Source organism: Corella eumyota, chromosome 5, assembly GCF_963082875.1.
Source record: "Corella eumyota chromosome 5, kaCorEumy4.1, whole genome shotgun sequence".
Lineage (NCBI taxonomy): Eukaryota > Metazoa > Chordata > Ascidiacea > Phlebobranchia > Corellidae > Corella > Corella eumyota.
This window is the reverse complement of record NC_137494.1, coordinates 8,375,683-8,396,377: the sequence shown is the minus strand read 5'-3', so window position 1 is coordinate 8,396,377 and position 20,695 is coordinate 8,375,683. Positions and strand designations below refer to the sequence as shown.

The following is a 20,695-nucleotide window of genomic DNA, read 5'->3' as shown; positions in this document are numbered from 1 at the left end:
TAATACATAAAACATTAAAATAACAAAATTTTTTTTTTGATTTCAAACATTTTATGAATGTTTGATTCCTTTGCTAAAAGGAATACAAAACACCTTCTAAAATTGAAGTGTTTTGTAAACACAAAGGTAATTTTTTTTGTCTCAGTAAAATTAAAAAATGTACTATATTATTTAAATAACAAAAAAATGTGTTGATAAATTGTACTTAAACCCCTGAGGCAAAAACAATTTGTTGCGTGCGAAATACGCCACAAAGTGGCTCGTTTTTATTATATTTTTTATATGATTTTTATAGACTAACGTTCATGGTTGGAGTACAAATGCGTTTTTTAGCTGCTGTTTGCTTTTTTATTTTCATTTAAAAGTTTTGTAATTGTTAAAGTAGCCTATTAATATTAATGTATATTAAATTGACCACTTGCTGTTTTAGTATGTTTAGCTGTTAGGGCTAAAACTATAAAAATAGGTACGCTTGTCGGGTGCCATGCGGCCAAGCCCAAATGCCCAAGATATATAACGCAGTAAACTTGACCTGTCTGCCTAGAGATTAACGTTTAGTAACTTAAGTTTATTTTGACAAACTGGTGGTATTTGTACAACTATTTGCAAATATAAAAAATCCGCTCGTCATTGCCAAACTGTATTTATCTGTCCCCAGTCTGCCTTGCCTGTCGGTCTGTGTATTGCAGATTTGAGATTAAAATGTCATGACATTGATTATTTCATTTTAATTTGTTTGTATTGTAACCATATTAAAAAACTATTTTTGCTTTACAGAAAACAATTTTTATTCTTATTTAAATAATGAAGCTTAGTAATGGATAACAGAAAAAGTCGTTTTCGAACTTTGAGCACTAGCTCCAGCGAAGATGATGATGAGGATCAGGATTACGAAGAAGTGGAAGTCAAAAGATCAAAAACCTCGTTAATCTCATCAGATTCAAGTGATGAAGACGAAGAGGATGTGGAGGAGGAGTTTCATGTGAAAGTTGAAGGTAATTTTTATCTTATTTAAAAATTCTGCATTTTTTTAATTAGTGGTCTGTTTTCTGAAGCAATAGTTTAATATTCATATTTTAATTTGTACAGTGACTTTGTAGTTTTACTTTAAACAAGCATTAGTATTGTATTATTTATTTTTGTTATTATTTAAACATTAGCCCCCAAAAAAAAAATTGAATATTTTCACTTATTTACCTTATTTATAAGTTTAAAATAAACTTTATATGATAAAAACTTAAAAGCCTCTTTGTTTTATAATTTTGATATATAGCCTATATGGTTTATATTAAAGTATATACTGTTAAAAAACCCTTTGCAACAATGGTTAATCAATTAAAGAATCTTTTTACTGAGTTCGTAAAAGTATTTAAATGCAAGTATTATTTGAATGTATATTTTAGATTGTTGTTGTCCAATTTGTTTAAATGATTTCACCAACCAACGAATAGGAGTTCCAAACGAATGCAATCATTTGTTCTGTGTGGACTGTATACTGGAATGGAGCAAGGTGATTAAAATAATAAAAAACAATTTTACACTATGTCAATTAATTACTTTTAAAATTTATTTCTATAACCCTAAAATATTATATTTAGTTTATAACTGTCAAGGTTAAGCTATTATTAGAAAAAATATACAACTTATATGTGATTTAAAAAATGTTTTGTTATCATTTTGAAATCTTTTTTACGACATAAACAACTGTTTAGAATGCAAATTCATGCCCTGTTGACCGGACCGAGTTCACAAGAATAAGAGTTTACCAAAGAAATGGTGGTCTCTTTATTAACGAGATTGTGATTGAAGGCAAACCTTGTGAGAAAGTAGAGTTATTGGAAATTGATTGTCAAGTCTGCCACCAGGGGGACAACGAGGATATTTTGTTACTTTGTGACGGATGTGATGGCGGGTAGGTTTAAATTAAATTTTCGATTTGTTCTAAACTTGTAACGTATTGTAATCACGATACATGTTTTAATTTATATATAATTAAGCCATATGGACGAATGTATTTATGATATATATATATATATATAATATATTTGTTTGTTCAGTTTAAATGCTTTAAAATGCTAGTTGTGATAAGCTGCAATTCATTGTAAGCACAGTATTTAAAACTCAGACAGTAGGACATGCAATCCTATGGTTTTACCAATAATCTTATGTAGTATATTTTATATATGCCTCCTTTAAATTTAACACAATTATTTAGTAGGCTATTATTCAAGTTTAAAACTACATGCTGTTATTACAATTATTTCCCTTTTTCCTATACAAATAATATTAAATAGAAAAAACAGTTTAGGGTTATTGTAAGTGCGGAATACTAAATTTGCATTTTTGTTTACATCTATTTAACTAAAATTTCTTCCAAACTAAAATGTCTATTTAAATTAAATTTTTATTTCACCTTAAATTAAAACAGTTTAAATTGGTTTTAATACAGTTAAATTAAAAAAAAAAATTGTGCTTAATGCTACATATACAACAAATAAATGTAGATAAAAAATTGTTTTATTTGCCAATGTTTTAAACGATTTAAAACTGTTTTTTCAATGAAGGGATTAGTCTTACAGTTTAGGTCATTAAATTTATAAACCATTTAAAAAATATTCCTTTTTAGTTACCACTGTACTTGCCTGAACCCTCCCCTGGCGGAAGTTCCAACAAACGAATGGTTTTGTGATAACTGTAGAGAGAGTATGACCCCATCGCGTAAGTTAAAAATGTTGTTATTTAAAAAAAAAAAAATTTAAAGTTACATACTTTCAAAATAATTTTTAATATATATACTCCAAGTGTTTTTATTTTATATTTGTGTTACTCCTAATTTTTATGTAATTAGGGCCACCGAGGCAACGGCAAACCAGGATGGTTGGCCGCACGATGGCATCAGAGAGAGTTAGATCGGAGATAACACGATCTAGGTTACAGCGTGCTAGAATAGTTTCAAACTTGGATGAGGTAATTTTTTTTGACAAAAACTTTACCATAATTATATTAAAATTTTTATATTATATTATTATATTGATTAGCCAAATTAACCAATATTAAGTTTGTTAAAATTGGTGTTTGCCTTATTTTAAAAACAGTATATTGTTAGACTATTCTTTACTACATCTTGTTTGAGAGGAAAAATTAGTTTCTTAAGTTTCAAAGGCTAAATTTTTATAACTAACAGTCAGAATACTTTTATTTTCAAATAGTTTTTTTACTGTTCCATAACATTTTTGTTTAATAAATTAATGGTTGAAATTTTTTTTCTGTCATTATTCTTTTGAGTTTAGTTAAATTAGAATTTTAATTTGCAGCAATTGGATGAAATTTTTAACGATATTATCACAAATGCACAAACAAGAATGAGAATCACTGCATCGGTCTCGAGAAGAATTTCCAGACCTCGGAGGAAAAAACGAAGAACTACGAAGAGAAGTAAATCGAGAAGATCAAAATCAACTAAGAGAAAGAAGAAGAGATCAACTTCAAGAAAGGGTAAATTTTTTTTAAAATTGCTTGTATTTTTGGGCATGAAATGTTTCAATTAGTTATAAAGGTTATATATACATAATACATTTATATATATTTTTTTTTTAATGTCATAGGAGTTAAAAATCTCTTATGCCTTAAATTTTATTAGTAAATAAATTTAGTGGCTCGTATGAAAATTTAGGTGATAAGGTTAATTACTAACACCAATTTATACCAGATATGGCTAAAAATCGCTTTTTACAAATTCATAATTGTTGTAATAACAGAAGCAGTATTATTAATTTGTGCCAGAGTTTTCAAAATTTTCCAATACATTTCATGTAAAATGTGGTAGGCTATTCTAATTTTAGAAATAAAACCTAAAAATATTTTATTAAAAAAGTAGATATGTGATAATGTGTTAAAGTGTTTATTTAAATGTGTAGCTTCTAAAAAATGTGTGTCATCCACCATTAAGAAAGGAGGTAACAATAGTTTTTTGATCAACGAGGAGACCTCTTCCCAGAGTTTAAGTCTTTTTGGAGGAGCTGATGACCTGGATGAATACCTCGCAGCAGAGTAATTTTTCTTCTATTTTTTAAGAAATTTAATTTGGGTTTCATTTTTTTGATGGTGCCAGAATTTTTTTAATAAAATTTTTATTTATAAAAACTTTGTTGCTCGTAATGCAAATAATGTATTTAATATTTGTGTCAATAAGTGTTTCCATGTCTAAGTTTTAAACTTGTTTATCAGTTATTTATGTCATTACCTCATGTATATACTTAATTACTGCACTTTACTATGCACTTAAACTTATATAAGTTAACTTTTTTGCACTTAAAATAACAAAAAAGTTGTTGTTTTGTTGTTTATGCTAAGGTAAGTGAAAGAAATCTTCATATCTTTGTTAAACTTTGATTTATTTTTAGTAGCATAAATAAATCAACTTTCTAAAATGTTTGATTATTTTTGGATATTCCTATTTTAGGTGTTTGATTTAATTAGGTATGTTGATTAAAAGTTATGATGTATAGGCTAACAAGTTTTTTAGAGACACCTACATATACTTTCATAATTTTATTTAAGTTTTTTGGGTGAATAAGATTTTTTTAAACGAAATCTGTAACATTTACTAAATTTAAGAGTTATAAGTTAATTTTTTAAATGGAGGCTTGGTGTATACTAAGTTTTTATCTGTAAATGCTGATGTTATATAGTTTACAAGCCTAAAACAAATATTTTATTGCAGTGATGTACAAGAGCATGATCCTAGTTACATGATAGCTCAAAAGCACAGAGTTTTATCTCAATCTGCTATAAGATTTAATGTTCCTCTCCCTTCTTTGTTTGCAACTGGTAACATAGGAAATGAAAGGTAAAAAATTCAATATTTTTTTAGTTTTTTTTAATAATCCCTATGTTATGAATTTAGTAATTTGTGGATAAAAAATGGTAGGTTTAATATAAAAAAATTGGCCTAAATACATACGATGTTTTAGTATTAAAATCACCTAAAGTTTTTTTTTTAGAATTTGAAACTAAATGAATGCAATTTATATATTGTAAAATATTTTTAAACAAGAAATAAATTTTTCTAGAAACATCGCTGCGCCAGCACCTGCCACCACAACCCCATTTCTTTTGGACAATATTTTAAGTGGCCAAAAATTGTTGTTGGCTCCTTCCAAAAATCTTTCAATAAAACAGGGAAAATTAAGCTTGAACATTAAAAGAAAACCTGGATGTTCGAGCAAAAAAGATGAAAAGAAAACTACAGAAGAACCAAAAATTAACAAAGCAGCTTTGTCCCCAAAGAATGACCAATCCGGTAGGTTTAATTTAAATAATAAAATTTTGATTAAAGGAAAAAAAAATTAGTGTAGCTATTTAAAATTGTGGATCAGTTGCACCTTATTGACCTAAACAAACACTTAACTTTATAGTCCCTAGAATCTATTTTTTACATTAAAGTCTTTGCCGATTCTTACTTGTACTTTACACTTTTTGCTGATTCTCTCTAACACTTTGCTGTCCAAAATTTTTTTAAGAACTGTAAAGTACAAGTTATCTAAATTTGGTATCAAATGTTATAATAAAACCATTCAACCTACTAAATAAGACCTTATACCACTAACATTTTATGTTTCTTTTGGTATAAGATATTGTTTTAAATAATTAAATGTTAATCTAAATGTATTTTTATGTTAGGTGCAAGTACCACAAGGAGATCAAGTGATCGCAATTCAAAAAGCTCAAATAACAAAAACAAAAGTTCGTCGTCCACTAGGTCAAGCAAAAAATCTCACTCAAACTCAAACGACAATTCTAACTCTTCTGTTAATGGACAAAATATGGACAATTCTAATCCTGACAATGCTTCAGAAAATATTTCTAATAGTGTAAAACCTGATAAAAATGCTAATAAAGATGGTAAAAAGCCCCTTAAAAGTAAGAACGCAAACCCAGTTGGAAAACCTAGGAAAATACTTATCAGACCGGTTTTTAATTTGCCAAAAAACGAAGGTAGTAAAAATGAGAGTAATGTTTATGACCCATTTGAGGCAATAAGTGACGATATAATGCCGGAAATTGAAGAGGAGGGATTATATGACCCTTTTCAACCGACAGTATCGGACGAAGAAGTCACAAGTCCTATTAAATCTCCGGAAAAGTCACCTGAACCGGTAGAAAATTTTGGAAAGTTCTCGTTTAATCGTGAAAGTCAAAATTCAATTGAAAAATCGGACAAAGCAGAATCACACAATTCTATACCCAAAGAGTCCACTGATAATTCCCAGATAAATTTAGAATGTGACAATTTTCTTAAACAAGACTTAGTTGTTAAGAAAGACTCTAAAAAAATTAAATCGGAAAAAAATAAAAATGATAATGAAACTTTATCTGCACAAAAACAAACTAAGGTAAAAGAAGAAGAGTTTGATATGTTTGCAGACGAAGTTTCAAAAACTGAAGAACCTGCAACTGAGGATGTAAAAGTAATTGCTAACACAGAATCTGAAGCTCAAATAAAACTACCTGACTTTTTACCTGAACCGAAGCAAGAAGATACAACGGTCAAATTTCGAAAAGTGTTTCAAAAACCAAAAGACAATTTTAGTGAAAAAGAAAACGATAACAATCTGGAGAATGCTTCTAGCGATGATGAATATCAACCTCCGTTAAAACCAGTTCAAATAATACCTTTGACAAGAAAAATAAGTAATTCGAAAGAAGGAGATTTAAAATCTAGTCGAAGAGAGAAAAGAAGAAACAGATCCAGTTCAGTAGACAACAAAGAAGAGCAAGCTGCAAAAAAGATTCCTAATCGTGCCCGAAGATCAAGAAGTCGCTCCAGAAGAAGATCAACCCGAAACGAGAAAAGATCACCAAGTAAGTCAAAGAGGCGATCTCGTTCCAGGAAAAGATCAGGTAGTCGATCCCGCAAAGTTTATGGAGGAAGAGTAAGAAGACGATCTCGTAGCCGCTCCCGGAGGCGATCCAGAAAATCAAGGAGTGGATCCAGATCTAGAAGACAATCTGAAAGATCAAAGAGAAGATCTAGAAGTAGATCGAGAAAAAAATCTTCAGAAAAATCACCAACAAAACAACGCTCGCGGGATAGACAAAATAAAAGTCATGAAAAAACTCCAGTCAGCAAAGAAAAAAGTCCTCAACTAAAACCAAAGAAGAAAAGCAAAGAAAAATCATCTTCCAACGAGCCAGTAAATTCACCCCCTGAAAATGAAACTCCTACAAAATTAGAAAATATAGAACATTCTTCAGCTGATGAAAACAAACATTTTAAAATTGATGAAATTCAAAATGAAACATTTTCACAAGTATTTAACGAAGATAATTTAAGTAAAGACAAGATGTCTCCAAAACAGGAAGAAATAAAAAATAAATTGAGCAAGCGTAAAAAATCGAAAAAGCATAAAATTGACAAAGAAAAACAGCATTGTGAAGAAGATATGAAATCTTTAGCCCCAGAAGATATAAGTTTTACAGAACAAGATCCGATAGAAGAATTTTTACATTTGGATAGGGGCGAAGTTTTAAAGCCAAAAAAGTCAAAAAAGCATGGATTAGACAAGGAAAAAGGAAATCAACCACAAGATCAAAACTTCACAGAATTTGATCCTGTAACCGAATTTTTACATTTGGAAAAAGACGAAGTTTTAAAAACCAAAAAATCGAAAAAACATAAACATGACAAAGAAAAACAGCATCATGAAGATGACATAGAACCTTTACAGCAAGAAGACCAAAATTTGACCAAAATAGATCCTGTAGAAGAGTTTTCACACTTCGAAAAAGACGAAATAAAACCAAAAAAATCCAAAAAAGAAAAGCATCATAAAAAAGAGAATAAAGACAAACAAACTTCTGCAGATTATAAATTTGACTTTGAAGAAATTCAGCAGTCGCCTGTCCACAAAAAATCAAGAAGAGATAAAGAAAAAAACGAGAATTTTCCAGAAAAATGTGCGCAACATCAAAGCAATTCTTCCTTTGAACTGAATCTTACTCAAGAATTTGCATCTAACGAAGAAAGTACAGACAATTTACATGCTAAACGGAGTAAAAAACCTAAAAAAGATAAATGTTTAAAAGAAACAAAACCTGAAACTGCAGACCATTTAACTTTAATCGATTCGCCGAAAAAGAAAAAAAAGAAACATAAGAAAGAACGCGAATCTGAAGGGTTTTCAGACAATCAGAATAAATCATTATTAGACTCCGAAAAAGCTGCCGATAGTTTTACTGCGCATACTAAAACTAATAAAGATGATAATAACCTCAAGGTTTTTGAGAGAAAGTCTGAAAAAAAGGCAAAGAAGAAAAAGAAACACCATGCTCCGGAGCTTTCTGATTCTGAATTTAATCAAACTTTAGAAATACCAACTGCCAATAAATCAAGTAAAAAAATAAAGCATAAAAAACACAAACATTCAGAAAGTGATAAATTAAATTATAGTGAAAAACATTCTTTTAGTAAACATGAAAATAATGATATTTATTCAATTAATGAAAAAACATTTAACGAACAGGAAATTGAGTTTTTGCAAAAATCAGATTTAACCCCTAAAAAATTAAAACCTGATATAAGTGACGAAGCCTATGCAGATATGCTACTTGACGATCTCACCGCTATTAAAGAGGTACCAAAGCCTCGAAAACACTCATTCCAAATCGATGAATGGTCTAAAGATTTGACCCTTGACCCAGCTGATATAAAAATGCACAAAAGACCCCAACCCGACCCAGAAATCGACATAGATGATCTTTTAGAAGCATCTTTAAAGAAATCCTCGGACACTACTGTTTCCAGTGCTGAAAAGACTAAACATGAATCAATTGCGAAAAAAACATCATTTGTTGAAAGTTTTCCGGAAAAAATTGCCAAAAGCCCTTCTCCATACTCTCCTACTCAAATTGAATTTGAGTCTCCATCTAACTCTTCAAATGAAGATCAAATAATGAGTTCGGATAATCAAACTGATAGTAAACAACCTCCTCAAAACAAGTCACAACATAAGTTATCAGACATTGAGATGCCCCTTATCAGCGATTTTCAACGTACTAGTGACGATAATAAAAACATAATCAAAATTGTCGAGGACCCAAACATCTCATGTATTGAGGATATTTTTGCTGATTCACCAAAAGTTGATTACCCAGATGCTCCAAAATCTGTTTCGCCAGTTAAGGAAAACACTGAAACACCGATAAAATCATTTAGCATGACGATGGGCAAAGCACCTGTTATTACTAAGAACAGTTTGTTTTCGGATTCTTCGCCTACCCACACATTACCACCATTGGAACCTGTTCCTTTGAGTACTGCAACTGAGAAAACTTCTGGTCAAAAGCTTAAAAACAGGGAGGAAATTAAAGAACCTGATCAGCCTAAATTGTCATCACTTGAAGGTGATGGGAAAGGCAAAAATTTGATTGAAAAGGATGTAGAAAAAGATGAATTAAATGAAATGACAGAAATTAAAGAAAATGTTGAGCTAAATATTATAGAAAAATCGAGCGAAGAAAATTCCCCTGTTAAAGAAATTCATGTGAAGCACAAAAAAGAATCTTCTCAAAACTTAAAACACTCCAAAAATGAGAGCAAAAGATCTCGACATCGTTCAACTTCTTCTTCTCCAGCAAAGCGAAGATCTAGAAAAGATTCATCAACTCGAAAACAAAGATCTCGATCTCGAAAAAGGGAGAAAGACAAGCATAGATCATCATCCAGGTCAAGAAGAAGCAGTCATTACAAGGATGACTCTTCAAAAAGAAGAAGAAGATCGCGGAGTCCGGATCACAAGTCCAACAAAAGAAGTCGATCTCCGAGGAGACGACGCAGATCAAGAACTCCAGATCGCAGACGGGATGATCGCCGTGGAAGACACAGGTCCTCCAGATCACCAAAGTCGCACCAAAAAAACAATTCGAATGTGGTTACCATTTCTCACAAATCAAACAGCTCAGGAGATAATAGAATGTCACCCCAACCTATTGCAACAATAAGTAGTATATCGACAATAGGTCATACGTTTAATCGTGACCGGCATATTTCAATGAACGAGTTAATGCCAGAGACTCAGTTGGAAGAGTTGCAAACGCATGTAAACAGCAATTCTGCCTTAATTCAAATCCCTACTTTGGATCATTCAAATATTAAGCAACTGTCTGCTAAGAAACCGAGTAATATTACTTTAACTGAAAGTGATAATAATACTGCAGTCCAAATTGAAGAGGCCAAGACGTCTGAGATTAGTAAAACTGTTAAACAACCCAATGAAACTTCCTCTTCAAATGTTGAAAAAAGTGAAGGTAGGTTTTAAAATTCGATAATTTTAGGAAGGTTGTGTTTAATTATATGTTCTTTTTTATTTTAAATTATTTCCGTAATAATCTTAAATTATTTCCCATTTTAGATGTTACATCATCAGCTGACGTGAAAATTTTAGAAGACATTAATAAATCACCCCCACCCCCTTCCCCGCCCCCTAAAAAAACAGACCCCCGAATGGAGTCGACTTCAGCAACAGCACAAAACTTCGGACTTACATTAAAGGCTCTCACTGGTCTTTCAGCTTTGACAAAAGAGAAAGAAGAAAGTGTTTTAAACCCGACCCAGATTTTAAACATTGTTGGTTTAAATCCCACCCAGCAATCAGCAGCGAAGGATGCAATAATGAATATTGCCGAACTTTCTAAGAAACTTCAACTAGGCCAAGTAAATTTTTTATTTTAAATTTTGTTTTTATTACATTAAAACCTTGTTCAAAGCTCTTAAAGGTCATTTTAAGGGTATATAATCTCAGTTCAAGGGTATAAATCTTAACTTGTGGGTATAAAGGCTGAAATTAAGGGTATAAACTTATTACTCAATTTTAGGATATAAAAAACAATTTAAGGGTATAAAGCTTAAGTTAGTGGTCAAAATCTCATATTAAGGGTATAAATGATACAATGATGAATTTGTAATGCATTTCTTATTAAGTTGCTTTAATATTGTTTAAAAAAATGCAGGTGTATGTTATCCAAATATCTGTTTTAAAATAATTTTTTACTTAAATTCCTAATTTAATTTAGTTTTTGGCTGGAGGTAACCTTGAGAATCCAATTGTAAGCAAGATGAAGGAAAAAGAAGAAGAGGACCTCTCTCCTCTCTCTATTAATGATGTGGAGGGGTCAGCTGTTGAGATGTACAACAAAGACAAAGTTAAACAGGTATTTGGGTACAAAATTATTTTTAATTAATTCTTTTTCAGAATTAACTTTGTCAGTTTTTACATCTTTTTATTTTTACTCTCTTTAATTTTTGGCGGACCTACACTGTTGTTGGATATATATAAAGATTAAAAAATAAATTTTCCAGTTACAGAAAAAGAAAACTTTCCAGGAACAAGTTGTAGAAGAAGCGAAAAATGCAATCAAACCTCATTATGAGAGGAGAGAAATTAATAAAACTCAGTATAAAGATATCATGAAAAGAGCTGTTAATAAGGTAAGTTAAAACTATTAATTTTTTTCCTATAATGCTTTAGATTAGGGTCCAGTTTCAATTATTTTTTTACTTGCCTATGTATTTAAATCTTAAAAGTAAAGATTTGGACCCATGCTAAGAATTAAACCCGAAGCCTTAGGTCTCACGAATTAGAAAATTATTTTTTGTTGGGCAAATATAGAATATTTAAGTTACAAAGTTTTCAATAAAGTTTTTTTGTTTAAACGATGAATATTTCAGATATGTCAAACTGATCGTACTATGGAAGTAAATGCTGTAAAAATAAGAAGATTAATTCGCCGTTACGTTGAATGTTATCAGGAGAAAAATGAAAAACACAAGGAAAAAATGAGAAGTGCCTTAGACAAAAAAGTTGACAAACATGTAAATAAAAACAGAAATATATTTTTTTAAATTCTTTTTCTAAAACTTTTTAAAGCTAATAGAAAAAAGCTATTGATTTTTTTAACAAATAAAAAATTTTGAATTTAGGTTCGATCTAAAAAACTTGAAGCTCCCCCTATGAGCCCCCCTAGCCCACTTGGGTCTCCTTTAATTGCGGGTGAGTATGAAGATAACACGGGAGGTCTTATTCTTAAAAAGGAACCTCGTAAAATTGTGACCCTCCCCGATCTTCCGTTGCCACCACCTCCCCCTCCCCCTAAACCACGATATATGGTGATGAAGTGAAGTAGTTAAACTTAAAAAAAAATTGTAAAGTAGGAATTTAAAATACCTAATCTTATGGTATTTGAGTTTAAGAATCTGCAGTTACAACCTATACATACAATCAGAATTTAAAAAAACATCCACACTTGAAGTTATTTTTATAGGCCCAGATGCCTTGTAAATTATCTCTCATTATGAATTAAAAATACTAAGTTTATTTTTTTGCAATTTCGTTCTTAACTTTGTGATGGTTATTATTTTTATTCGCGCTCCCATTAGGAAGAAACATTTTTAGTAGTTTTTTTGCTTTGTTTCTAAGGTTTTTATTTTGAATTTAAGAAATAAGCCAAAATTGTGCTCGTAATTATTTTGCTGTACATACTATTTTGTAAGTATATTTTGTGCTGAACAAAATACATGATAAATACAACTGTTATTATATTTTATACAATCTAAAAAGGATAGCTAAAAAGTGCACAGTTTTTTGTAAAGGCGAAAAGAACTAGTTTAGCTAGTTGCAGGTTTTTCTGCAACTTCTGCCTGTTTCTCTGCAGGTTGCTCTTTTGCTGTTTGAACTCCAGAAGGGGTTGGTTCAGGTCTAAAAAAGGAAGTCCACAAAATTCACTTTAAAAACATCATAGCATATCTTTTGCAAAAATGTAATATTTTAAAACAAACAAAATTGGTTTTCATGTTTAACTATTTTTTTTTGTATATATCTTTATCCTTGATGTGGGAAGGTCGAATGTGCGACCTAAACAAAGAGTAACATCAGTTACTCCGACCCAGTCTCAAGTTGCCTGTGGCAGTTTGGGATATTAAAAGACTATAATTGCCTGGTGATTATGCTGCTAACTAAGTGCTTGCTTAGCACGAGTTTATACCGTTTATAGCACCTTACTCAAGGATGCTACAGCATGAAACTAGTGGGGATTAAACCCACAACCCCACGGTGGTGTAGAAAGTGTTCTTATCACTACACCATGCTGCCGGTTAAGTTAGTTTAAATGGCATAATATTATCACATACACTATACATATTTTTACATACTTATTTTATAATCAAAAAAATTACATTTAAAATTTAAGTACGAAGTTTTGGCAATGCCACCAATTTACATTTCATTTTCCCATTGAAATATTAAAATTTAAAAGCTACCTGTCAAAGTGAGTGGTGCCATCATCCACTGGGTTCCCTGTGACAATCACCCAGTGGTTGTTGTCTTTTTCTGCCTTGTGCGAGTCCAAAACTGTGTGAGCTGATACTTCATACTCTCGACCAAATGGTGTTCTTAATTTTTTTTAAAGTATTTGAAGGTTAGAAATAAAAAATAAATATTATGATTATCATACTTTTTGAAAAATGGAAAAAAGAATTAAAAACATAATTTGAAAAAAAATATTTTATGTTGGTTGTATGGAATTACAATTTACTATTTTTAGTTTTTAATTAATACAACATTAATGCAAATATTTAGTTTTTTTAAAGTAAGCATATCCAGAAAATAGTGAAAGACATGCAATTAATTGCCCAATGATAAACAGAATGTGTTTGTTTCGGTGAAACTAAGGCTAGCACCTTTTTAATTAAGTAAATAAGATTTGAATAAACTTAGAAAATTTCATGCAAAATGTTAAAAGAAAATATAATTAATTACGCATGCAAAAAATTAACAAAGGTTATAAAACTAGTAAGTGGTTAATTCAATAAAAATAATCGAAATTTATTTTTTAATAAATATCCCTTGTTGTAACATATTTTTCATGCATAAAAATAATACAATTGTGTATTTTTATTTAAATTGTAATTTCCTTTAAAAATTACGCATATAAACTAATTTTTTAAATTTTAAATCATGCTTTGTATGTATCATGCATTAAGAGTATCCCAAAAGATTTACCAATACCTGATTGCGTACTTATCAAGTACACGTAAACTTTCTCCTGTTTTGTTATGATACAAGATAAGTTTTGTGTTGGCCTAATATCAAAACACAACAAACCAAAATTAATAAAAAGTTCAAAATTACTTATGAAAAATGTGTATCTTACTTAAGTAATGAATTTCTTAGCTTATTGTTGGGTATAAGGCTTAAAATGTGCAAAAATTAAACGCAAGCACTGCAAGAAAAATGGCATGACATGAAAATGTGCCCAAATCAAACTAATGAAATGTAAGGCCAATCTTTTTCTTACTTAAGTAAACATTCTGAAGGGACGGACAAAGCGTTTCCAGTCTTGCAGTGGGATATAACAATCTTGCAATTAGCCTAATATTGCATTGTTAAACACAGTGTAAAAAACATAAATGGTGATATTATTTTAAAAATATTTATAAAAATTTATAATTTAAAAATGCAGTTTATTTAAAAGGTTTAAGTTCTTAGGGCTTAAGTATAGTTCAAGTACTTAAGTGAAAAAATTAAGTGTAGTCTATGCACTTGAGCTAAAAGATCCACTTACTGGAACTGGTAGTCCTTCAAATTCCAATCTTTTTTGTGGATGGAAAGGCAAAACTTTCCAGGTGGCTAAATAATTGACCTCGTCAACTAATTGGACAATTTGCTGGCGCGACTTTTTTGCATTCAGATTAAATCGAGCATGGTCACTGAACAGCTTTAACTAATGTCATAAAAACAATATATTAATACAATTATAATATCATACAACTACAAACTTGAGAATGGTGGCTATGTAATAATTTTCTCTAACATATAAAGTAAACTTGTTTGCTTTTTAAATCTAAAATAATTATTTGATATACATGGGTTAAAATATTTATTTACTTACATTTCCAGCATAACCCTTTGTTGTTGAAATAGCAAATGGTTGACCAAACATCAAAGATGTTCCATTGGAAGTGCCGTCAATGCTTAATTCAAATAAAGCAAACGGTGTATTATTTACATGATCAGTCTTATAAGCCAGTGTTTTATATGCATGTGTTTACAATGTTTTTAACATGGTAAATTAGTTACAAATTTGTGTTCTTGAAATACCCCTTAACAATACCTTCTTAAAATAAATTTAAAATTAGGATAGTAACAAAAGTGACAAAAATATCACAAAACGAAAATTTTACATAAGACCTAAACTCTTAAAAGCACCCTATTAAAGCAAATTAGAATTACCTTGTTATGACAAAGCAGTTTCTTGCACATGGGTTTAATATTTTTGATGCAGAAACAGCACAGGGAGGTTCAACTTGGGTTGCAATGTGCATTTTATGTTCATCCATGTTAATGGAAAGTGAGGTAGGAGGGCGAGGAGGGTCAGCCTAAAATAATAAATCAAAATGTTTTCTTTATTTTTTATAAAACTGCAGCAAAGTATACTGATTGATATTCAAAGCCCTAAAATTTAATAAAAAACACTGAATTGCTAAAATGTTAAAGTAATAGAGCCCACCCCTACCAATAAAAAAATCCTTTATTTGTTTTTATATTGTTTAAATTTATTATATTTGTAATTCCTATAAAGAAAATAACAAGTAAATTACTTGTGTGTAAAAATACTCAAAAATGTGAAATAACACAAATGTGGAAATAAAAAAAACACAAAAATTTAAAAAAAATAATCACAAAGTAAAATATTTTATTCACCCTTTCCATAAAGTAAGGTGTATTTTCTTGCCCAGGATTAACAATCATGACAGTGTCACCAAAGTGAAGAAAACCATCGGTAGATACACTTAATTCTTGCTATTAAGATATAGAAAATAAATGTATAGGCCTATATATATATATATTTAATTATCCTTGATCTGAAAAGCTGACTTCATGACTTAAACACAGAGTTGGTAACACATGTTACTGCAACCTGGTCTCAAGTTAATTTGTCCACTTTGGGATACTATTAATTTTATTTTGTGATTAAATCAGCTAATCGAATGTTGGCCCAGCAAGAGTTCTTACCATCAGTTGTGTCTTACTTAAGAGCACTACAGCAAGGAAGCAATATCAATCAAACATAAGTCCTTCCAATGTTCTAACTACTACACCATACAGATAGTATAGTTAATTTATAAAATAAACAAATCAAAGCTGTCGCTTTTAAATTAATTACCTAAAGTTTCAGGTCTAAAATAATAAAGATTTTTAGGTTTTGTGAAATGGTTTAACACAATAAAATATGTTAAATATTACCTTTTTCAAGATGTTTTGTAAAAGATTGTGTGTTTTTTGAATTAACAACTCCCCTCTTTCTTTTTTGCCCAAAAAGTCCTTTAATAGGTCCTTTAAGTAATTTGAAAGTATTATGTAATATTTTCAAAAAAAATTAAGAAAGCAAAGTTAATTTAAAAAACCTAAATATTAAAATTACCTCTTCTAGGCAAATATCCTCATTCCAGTTGCCAACTCGAACTGATGGGTTATAAGTTCGTACACTCATGTTATTTGTTAGTTAATTTAACAAATGACAGGTAAATACAACCAAGTTGGCTTTTTAGAATTGATTTTAAAAATAATGAAGTTTTAGAAATAGCTTTAGCGTAACTATAGTAACAGGGTAAGCCCCATTTTTGCTTGACATTCATTTTGTTTGTCGCTAAAAAAATATTTCGTTCCAATATTCGATTATAAAATATATTATCATTTTAAAATATATATAAATATTGTTAACACATCCTACGAAATAAAACTCGTTTGCTTAAATGTAAATTATTGCAAAAAATGCAGCTCACCTCGAATTAGTTACGACTTCTCATTTTGTTTACTACGGAAATTCCTTTCTGTTTGCGAACAGTTGTGTTTACTTGTCATAAGGCAGCCCATAAACTTAATTTTTTTGTTGATTGCAATGCCTTGTTATGTGACTAAACCGTAATCAAAAGTTAAAAGTCTAAATTTTATTTTTGTATATACGTGTTGTTTAGCATGATTTAAATATCTTATGCTATACTGTATTGTATAGAACTGTGTAACGACAAAATATGTTTCTTCTTAAACAGTTGTAGCACTACTTGTTATTTAGATATGACAAAACCTGGTATAAAACGTAAAAACACTTCAAAAAAAGTAGGGCATTGTAGAGCAAAAAAGCGAAGAAAATGCAGCAAATTGCCAGACCTTGATAATAATTTTATGGCTAATATTTCAAATCAGTCTTTAGATGATCAACTTTCAGGTTGGGGTTATGCGATTTCAATTTTTTAGTAATTTGTTTTTTTAGTAATAAGTTAAATTAGCAGATATGTGTATTTTTATCGGTATTGATGGGTTATACAACATAATTGTATATAAACATTATTTTTGTTTTGGATCTCTATTAGTTTCGCACGCCCGAATTTAACAAGGCGTTATAACCTAAGTATGGCAATTGTTCAACCAGACATTAAAAATTAGTTCAAATATGTTTTAATGAGTATAACTTAGTCCGCTTTACGAGTCAGATGTGTTAATGGGTAAACTGAATATGTGAGGGTTAGGGTAAGGGTTTAATTTATGCAACCTTTTTGTTTAATTACATGTGCCGCATTTTGGTTACACACCCTGTTTATGTAGGGCGTGTGAAACTAATAGAGATCCTTTGTTTTTTAAATCAATTTCTTTTCTTTATTAAAAATACCTATAAATAAATATTAATGGAATTATTTGATGTTTTTTAAAACTACCAAAGTCAACTTAGTCTTGTTTTCAATGAAAGTTGGCCTATGTTTAAACTGTAAAGTCTGTCTAAAGTTGCAATAATAATTAAGTTACGGTAATAATTAAGTTAAAAAAGACCATTCCTAATATTTAGATTTTAATATAAAACTCTTTGCCTTAATTTAAAATTAAATTCTATTTGATCTAAAATTTTAAAGATGTTTTTGTAGTCTCATATATCAATTTTTACTTACCTTTATTTTTGCTTGTATTACAATACATAATTTGTTTTTAACAGACACCCTTTTGGAAGAAAGTTTTTATAGTTTACAGAAAACTGTTGCTGCGAGCGAATCAGATGATGATTTAGATCTTATTATGGTAATAACATTGTTTTTAACACATTTATTTATTTAAATTAGAAAAAACATATAGAATGAGAGCCCAAGTGGCAAGCAGTTATGTTATTAACCCTTTCTTTATTTTTTATAGAGAACTATTAATACTTTTTAGAAAATCCTATAAGGATGTAATATCTTAACAACTTTCATTCCTATCTTAAAAACGCTTATCCCTATATGTTTTTTTTAGATTGGTACCCCAGTTCAAGATAAAAACTCAAAATTTGATACCGGTGATCTAGTATGGGTGAAAAATGATGTAAAGAGTTGTTTTTGGCCAGCTTACATAAAATGTGCTTTCAAGAAAAAAATATCAATTTTGTTTTTATGCTATCACAAGTAAGAAACAGCAAAATTTTAAAATAAAAATGTAATATGATAAAACAGGAAATATGTTTTTTTGGTGCAAAAAAACTGGCAGAATTCATCATTAATACTATAAACTGGCCTGGGCTTATAGAAATTTAAATTAGGCCTTTATAAATTATAAACACATGCTATTATGGCGAACATAATGTTTAATTGAATTAATTTTTATATTAAATTGAAATAGTTTTTTTAATTTTTATTTTACCTTAGGTTCACGAAAGGTGAGAAATCTTTTAGCTTTAATGTTAATACAAAGAAAATCAAACCATTTGACACCGACGATTATCAGGATCTTGTTAAAAATGCTCGAAAATGGTGCAAAACATTTGAACTGGTAAATTTTAGATAAATTTTATTGATGTATTTCTTTTGTAACGATGTTATACCTTTAGTGTTACCTGTATTTTAACCCATCTAACCAATAAGACAGTGTTTTCAAAAATTTTTAATTTGGTAAACATATATTGCCAACGCACCACAAACTAAAGTTTTTTTTTAGTTTAAAGATGAATGTATATCCATTTAGCTTTGTTATGTATAGATTAAAAAGTCAATAAGGGTGATTTGGTTTAATGATCTTTGAAACCATGTATTTTAGCTGATTGATCAAGAAAACATGGCAAAAGCTTTTGATGAGGCTTTGGAATTAGCAGAAACGTATGTGATACAAAGCAAAACATTTAAAACAGAAGCTGACAAGTTAGAATATTTTAATACAAAAGGTCTTTCCTATTATCATAAACACTGTATTGAGGAGTTCAACTCAAGTCCACTACGGTTATCTGTTAATGGGAACTTGCCCGATTCCTCAACAAACGAGGTCACAATTAAACCTCCATCACCAATAGCCATTGACACTAATTCTTTATTAAAAAATACAAATATTGACAACCCCTCAACAGAAAAATTATTCCCAAAAATTGAGCACACAATATCCAACGAAAATGTCACAAAAAATAAGTCACACACTCAAAAAAAATGCAGTCGATTTTTAACAAATTATAACAAGCGAAATCAAAAACTAGTAGATTTTATTATCAGCGGAAACTGTGAAAAACGTCTTTTAAAAATTTTTGATCTTTCCATTTCCTCAAAAAGGTTAGAAGTTTTATTTCAAACTTTTATATAAGTTTTCTTTTTGGGTTAAAGATAAAAATTACTTTTATTTAGACATCAAACAATAAAATGGTACTAAATAATCTAAAAAATTGAGTCTTATTAATTAATACCTGTAATGATAATTTTAGTACCCTAAATTTTTATAGGATGGAGTTATTTAATGAGAAGTGGTCCAACAAAAATAAAATAAACAAAAAGTTGACTTTTAATTCTTCTTATTTTCGTGATGACAAACAACTTAAAGATGTTTGTCTTTATCTTCAAGGATTTATAAAGGACAAAATAAAGTAATTTTAAATTTATAAAATATTTTAAAGTTGCTATTGTAAGCAATGTAAGTATATATATTTTTTTAAATGAAATATTAATTTTTTAATTATATTATAGAACTGTTAATGGTCTAGTCAAGCGAGATGACCTTTTATTTCATGTGTTTTTGGTTGAAGCAACAATTTATGCAATTTCAAAAGTAAGAAGACGTAAAATAGACATTGCTGAAAAGGTAAGAATATCTTAAAACATGTTTTCCTTTTTTAAATTGAAATCTTAAATTTCTTACTACAAAAAAATTCAAATTTAATTTTAAGGTATTTTTTACTGGATTTTGTGATGACAGTTTAGTGGAAGATTCTGAGTTAGTTATTCCATTAACTGAAGAAGTTCGAAATAATATTCACCGCCGATATTTTCGTTTTTAAACTTTTAATTACAGTTCTTTAATTTACAAGCAAAGCAATTGTACCAGTTTTTTCCTTTTTTACATTTTGTTTTCCTGTTTTGATTTAGTAAGGGGTAATTATAATGTTTTTGATATAAATTGAGATTATTCCTTTTTAATTTTAAAGTAACGATACAAGTAAAAATGGTGTTATTAGATGAACAATGTTTCTTCATGACATAAAACTTTTTTTTATTTAATTCATATTTTTTTTTGTTAGTACAAATATTATAAAGATTTTTTGTTTAATGTAATGTGAAAATTCTTTTAAAGAAGATATTATTTTTACCTTTATATTCATGAGCAAATAAAGTACCTTAATTACACTAGTTTTAATTTGTAAG

The 20,695-nt window shown here is 29.4% G+C and overlaps 3 protein-coding genes across 4 annotated transcripts; 2 read left to right on the top strand and 1 right to left on the bottom strand.

Annotated features, from left to right (window-relative positions):
* Window positions 1-790: 790 nt before the first annotated feature.
* LOC145751939 (uncharacterized) lies at window positions 791-12,593 on the top strand. The gene is made up of 15 exons (XM_082568099.1): window positions 791-995; window positions 1,404-1,510; window positions 1,713-1,912; window positions 2,627-2,718; window positions 2,849-2,967; window positions 3,315-3,495; window positions 3,918-4,050; window positions 4,724-4,849; window positions 5,073-5,302; window positions 5,683-10,308; window positions 10,413-10,714; window positions 11,074-11,211; window positions 11,360-11,488; window positions 11,729-11,872; window positions 11,981-12,593. Exons 1-15 carry the CDS (start codon window positions 818-820, stop codon window positions 12,176-12,178), a joined length of 6,903 nt encoding a protein of 2,300 aa, XP_082424225.1. The 5' UTR covers window positions 791-817; the 3' UTR covers window positions 12,179-12,593.
* LOC145751940 (cilia- and flagella-associated protein 161-like) lies at window positions 12,411-16,629 on the bottom strand. 2 transcript variants are annotated; one of them, XM_082568101.1, is made up of 9 exons: window positions 16,480-16,629; window positions 16,302-16,391; window positions 15,759-15,857; window positions 15,288-15,433; window positions 14,947-15,028; window positions 14,620-14,778; window positions 14,064-14,137; window positions 13,316-13,447; window positions 12,411-12,755 (listed from the first exon to the last, which is right to left on the bottom strand). In XM_082568101.1, the coding sequence occupies exons 1-9, from the start codon at window positions 16,546-16,548 to the stop codon at window positions 12,665-12,667; spliced, it is 942 nt and encodes a 313-aa protein (XP_082424227.1). In that variant the 5' UTR covers window positions 16,549-16,629; the 3' UTR covers window positions 12,411-12,664. The 2 variants fall into 2 exon arrangements, with proteins under 2 accessions (XP_082424227.1, XP_082424226.1); XM_082568100.1 differs by lacking the exon at window positions 14,064-14,137 and adding an exon at window positions 14,353-14,426 and having other exon boundaries at window positions 12,416-12,755.
* A 492-nt stretch (window positions 16,630-17,121) lies between these two features.
* On the top strand, window positions 17,122-20,670 carry LOC145753035 (uncharacterized). Its single transcript, XM_082569418.1, has 8 exons — window positions 17,122-17,283; window positions 18,043-18,125; window positions 18,336-18,484; window positions 18,725-18,848; window positions 19,113-19,612; window positions 19,780-19,920; window positions 20,021-20,135; window positions 20,221-20,670. The coding sequence occupies exons 1-8, from the start codon at window positions 17,133-17,135 to the stop codon at window positions 20,329-20,331; spliced, it is 1,374 nt and encodes a 457-aa protein (XP_082425544.1). The 5' UTR covers window positions 17,122-17,132; the 3' UTR covers window positions 20,332-20,670.
* The last annotated feature ends 25 nt before the right edge of the window (window positions 20,671-20,695 follow it).

Bases quoted from the DNA above. Each gene is read 5' to 3' on its own strand.
- LOC145751939 (XM_082568099.1), top strand. From the start codon at position 818: ATGGATAACAGAAAAAGTCGTTTTCGAACTTTGAGCACTAGCTCCAGC. The intron at 1,913-2,626 runs GTAGGTTTAAAT...ATTCCTTTTTAG, and splicing joins TGTGACGGATGTGATGGCGG to TTACCACTGTACTTGCCTGA. The intron at 10,715-11,073 runs GTAAATTTTTTA...AATTTAATTTAG, and splicing joins AGAAACTTCAACTAGGCCAA to TTTTTGGCTGGAGGTAACCT.
- LOC145751940 (XM_082568101.1), bottom strand. From the start codon at position 16,548: ATGAGTGTACGAACTTATAACCCATCAGTTCGAGTTGGCAACTGGAAT. The intron at 15,434-15,758 runs GTGAATAAAATA...TTATTATTTTAG, and splicing joins CACCTTACTTTATGGAAAGG to GCTGACCCTCCTCGCCCTCC. The intron at 14,779-14,946 runs GTAAGTAAATAA...TTATGACATTAG, and splicing joins CAAAGGGTTATGCTGGAAAT to TTAAAGCTGTTCAGTGACCA.
- LOC145753035 (XM_082569418.1), top strand. From the start codon at position 17,133: ATGACAAAACCTGGTATAAAACGTAAAAACACTTCAAAAAAAGTAGGG. The intron at 18,485-18,724 runs GTAAGAAACAGC...ATTTTACCTTAG, and splicing joins TTGTTTTTATGCTATCACAA to GTTCACGAAAGGTGAGAAAT. The intron at 19,613-19,779 runs GTTAGAAGTTTT...AAATTTTTATAG, and splicing joins CTTTCCATTTCCTCAAAAAG to GATGGAGTTATTTAATGAGA.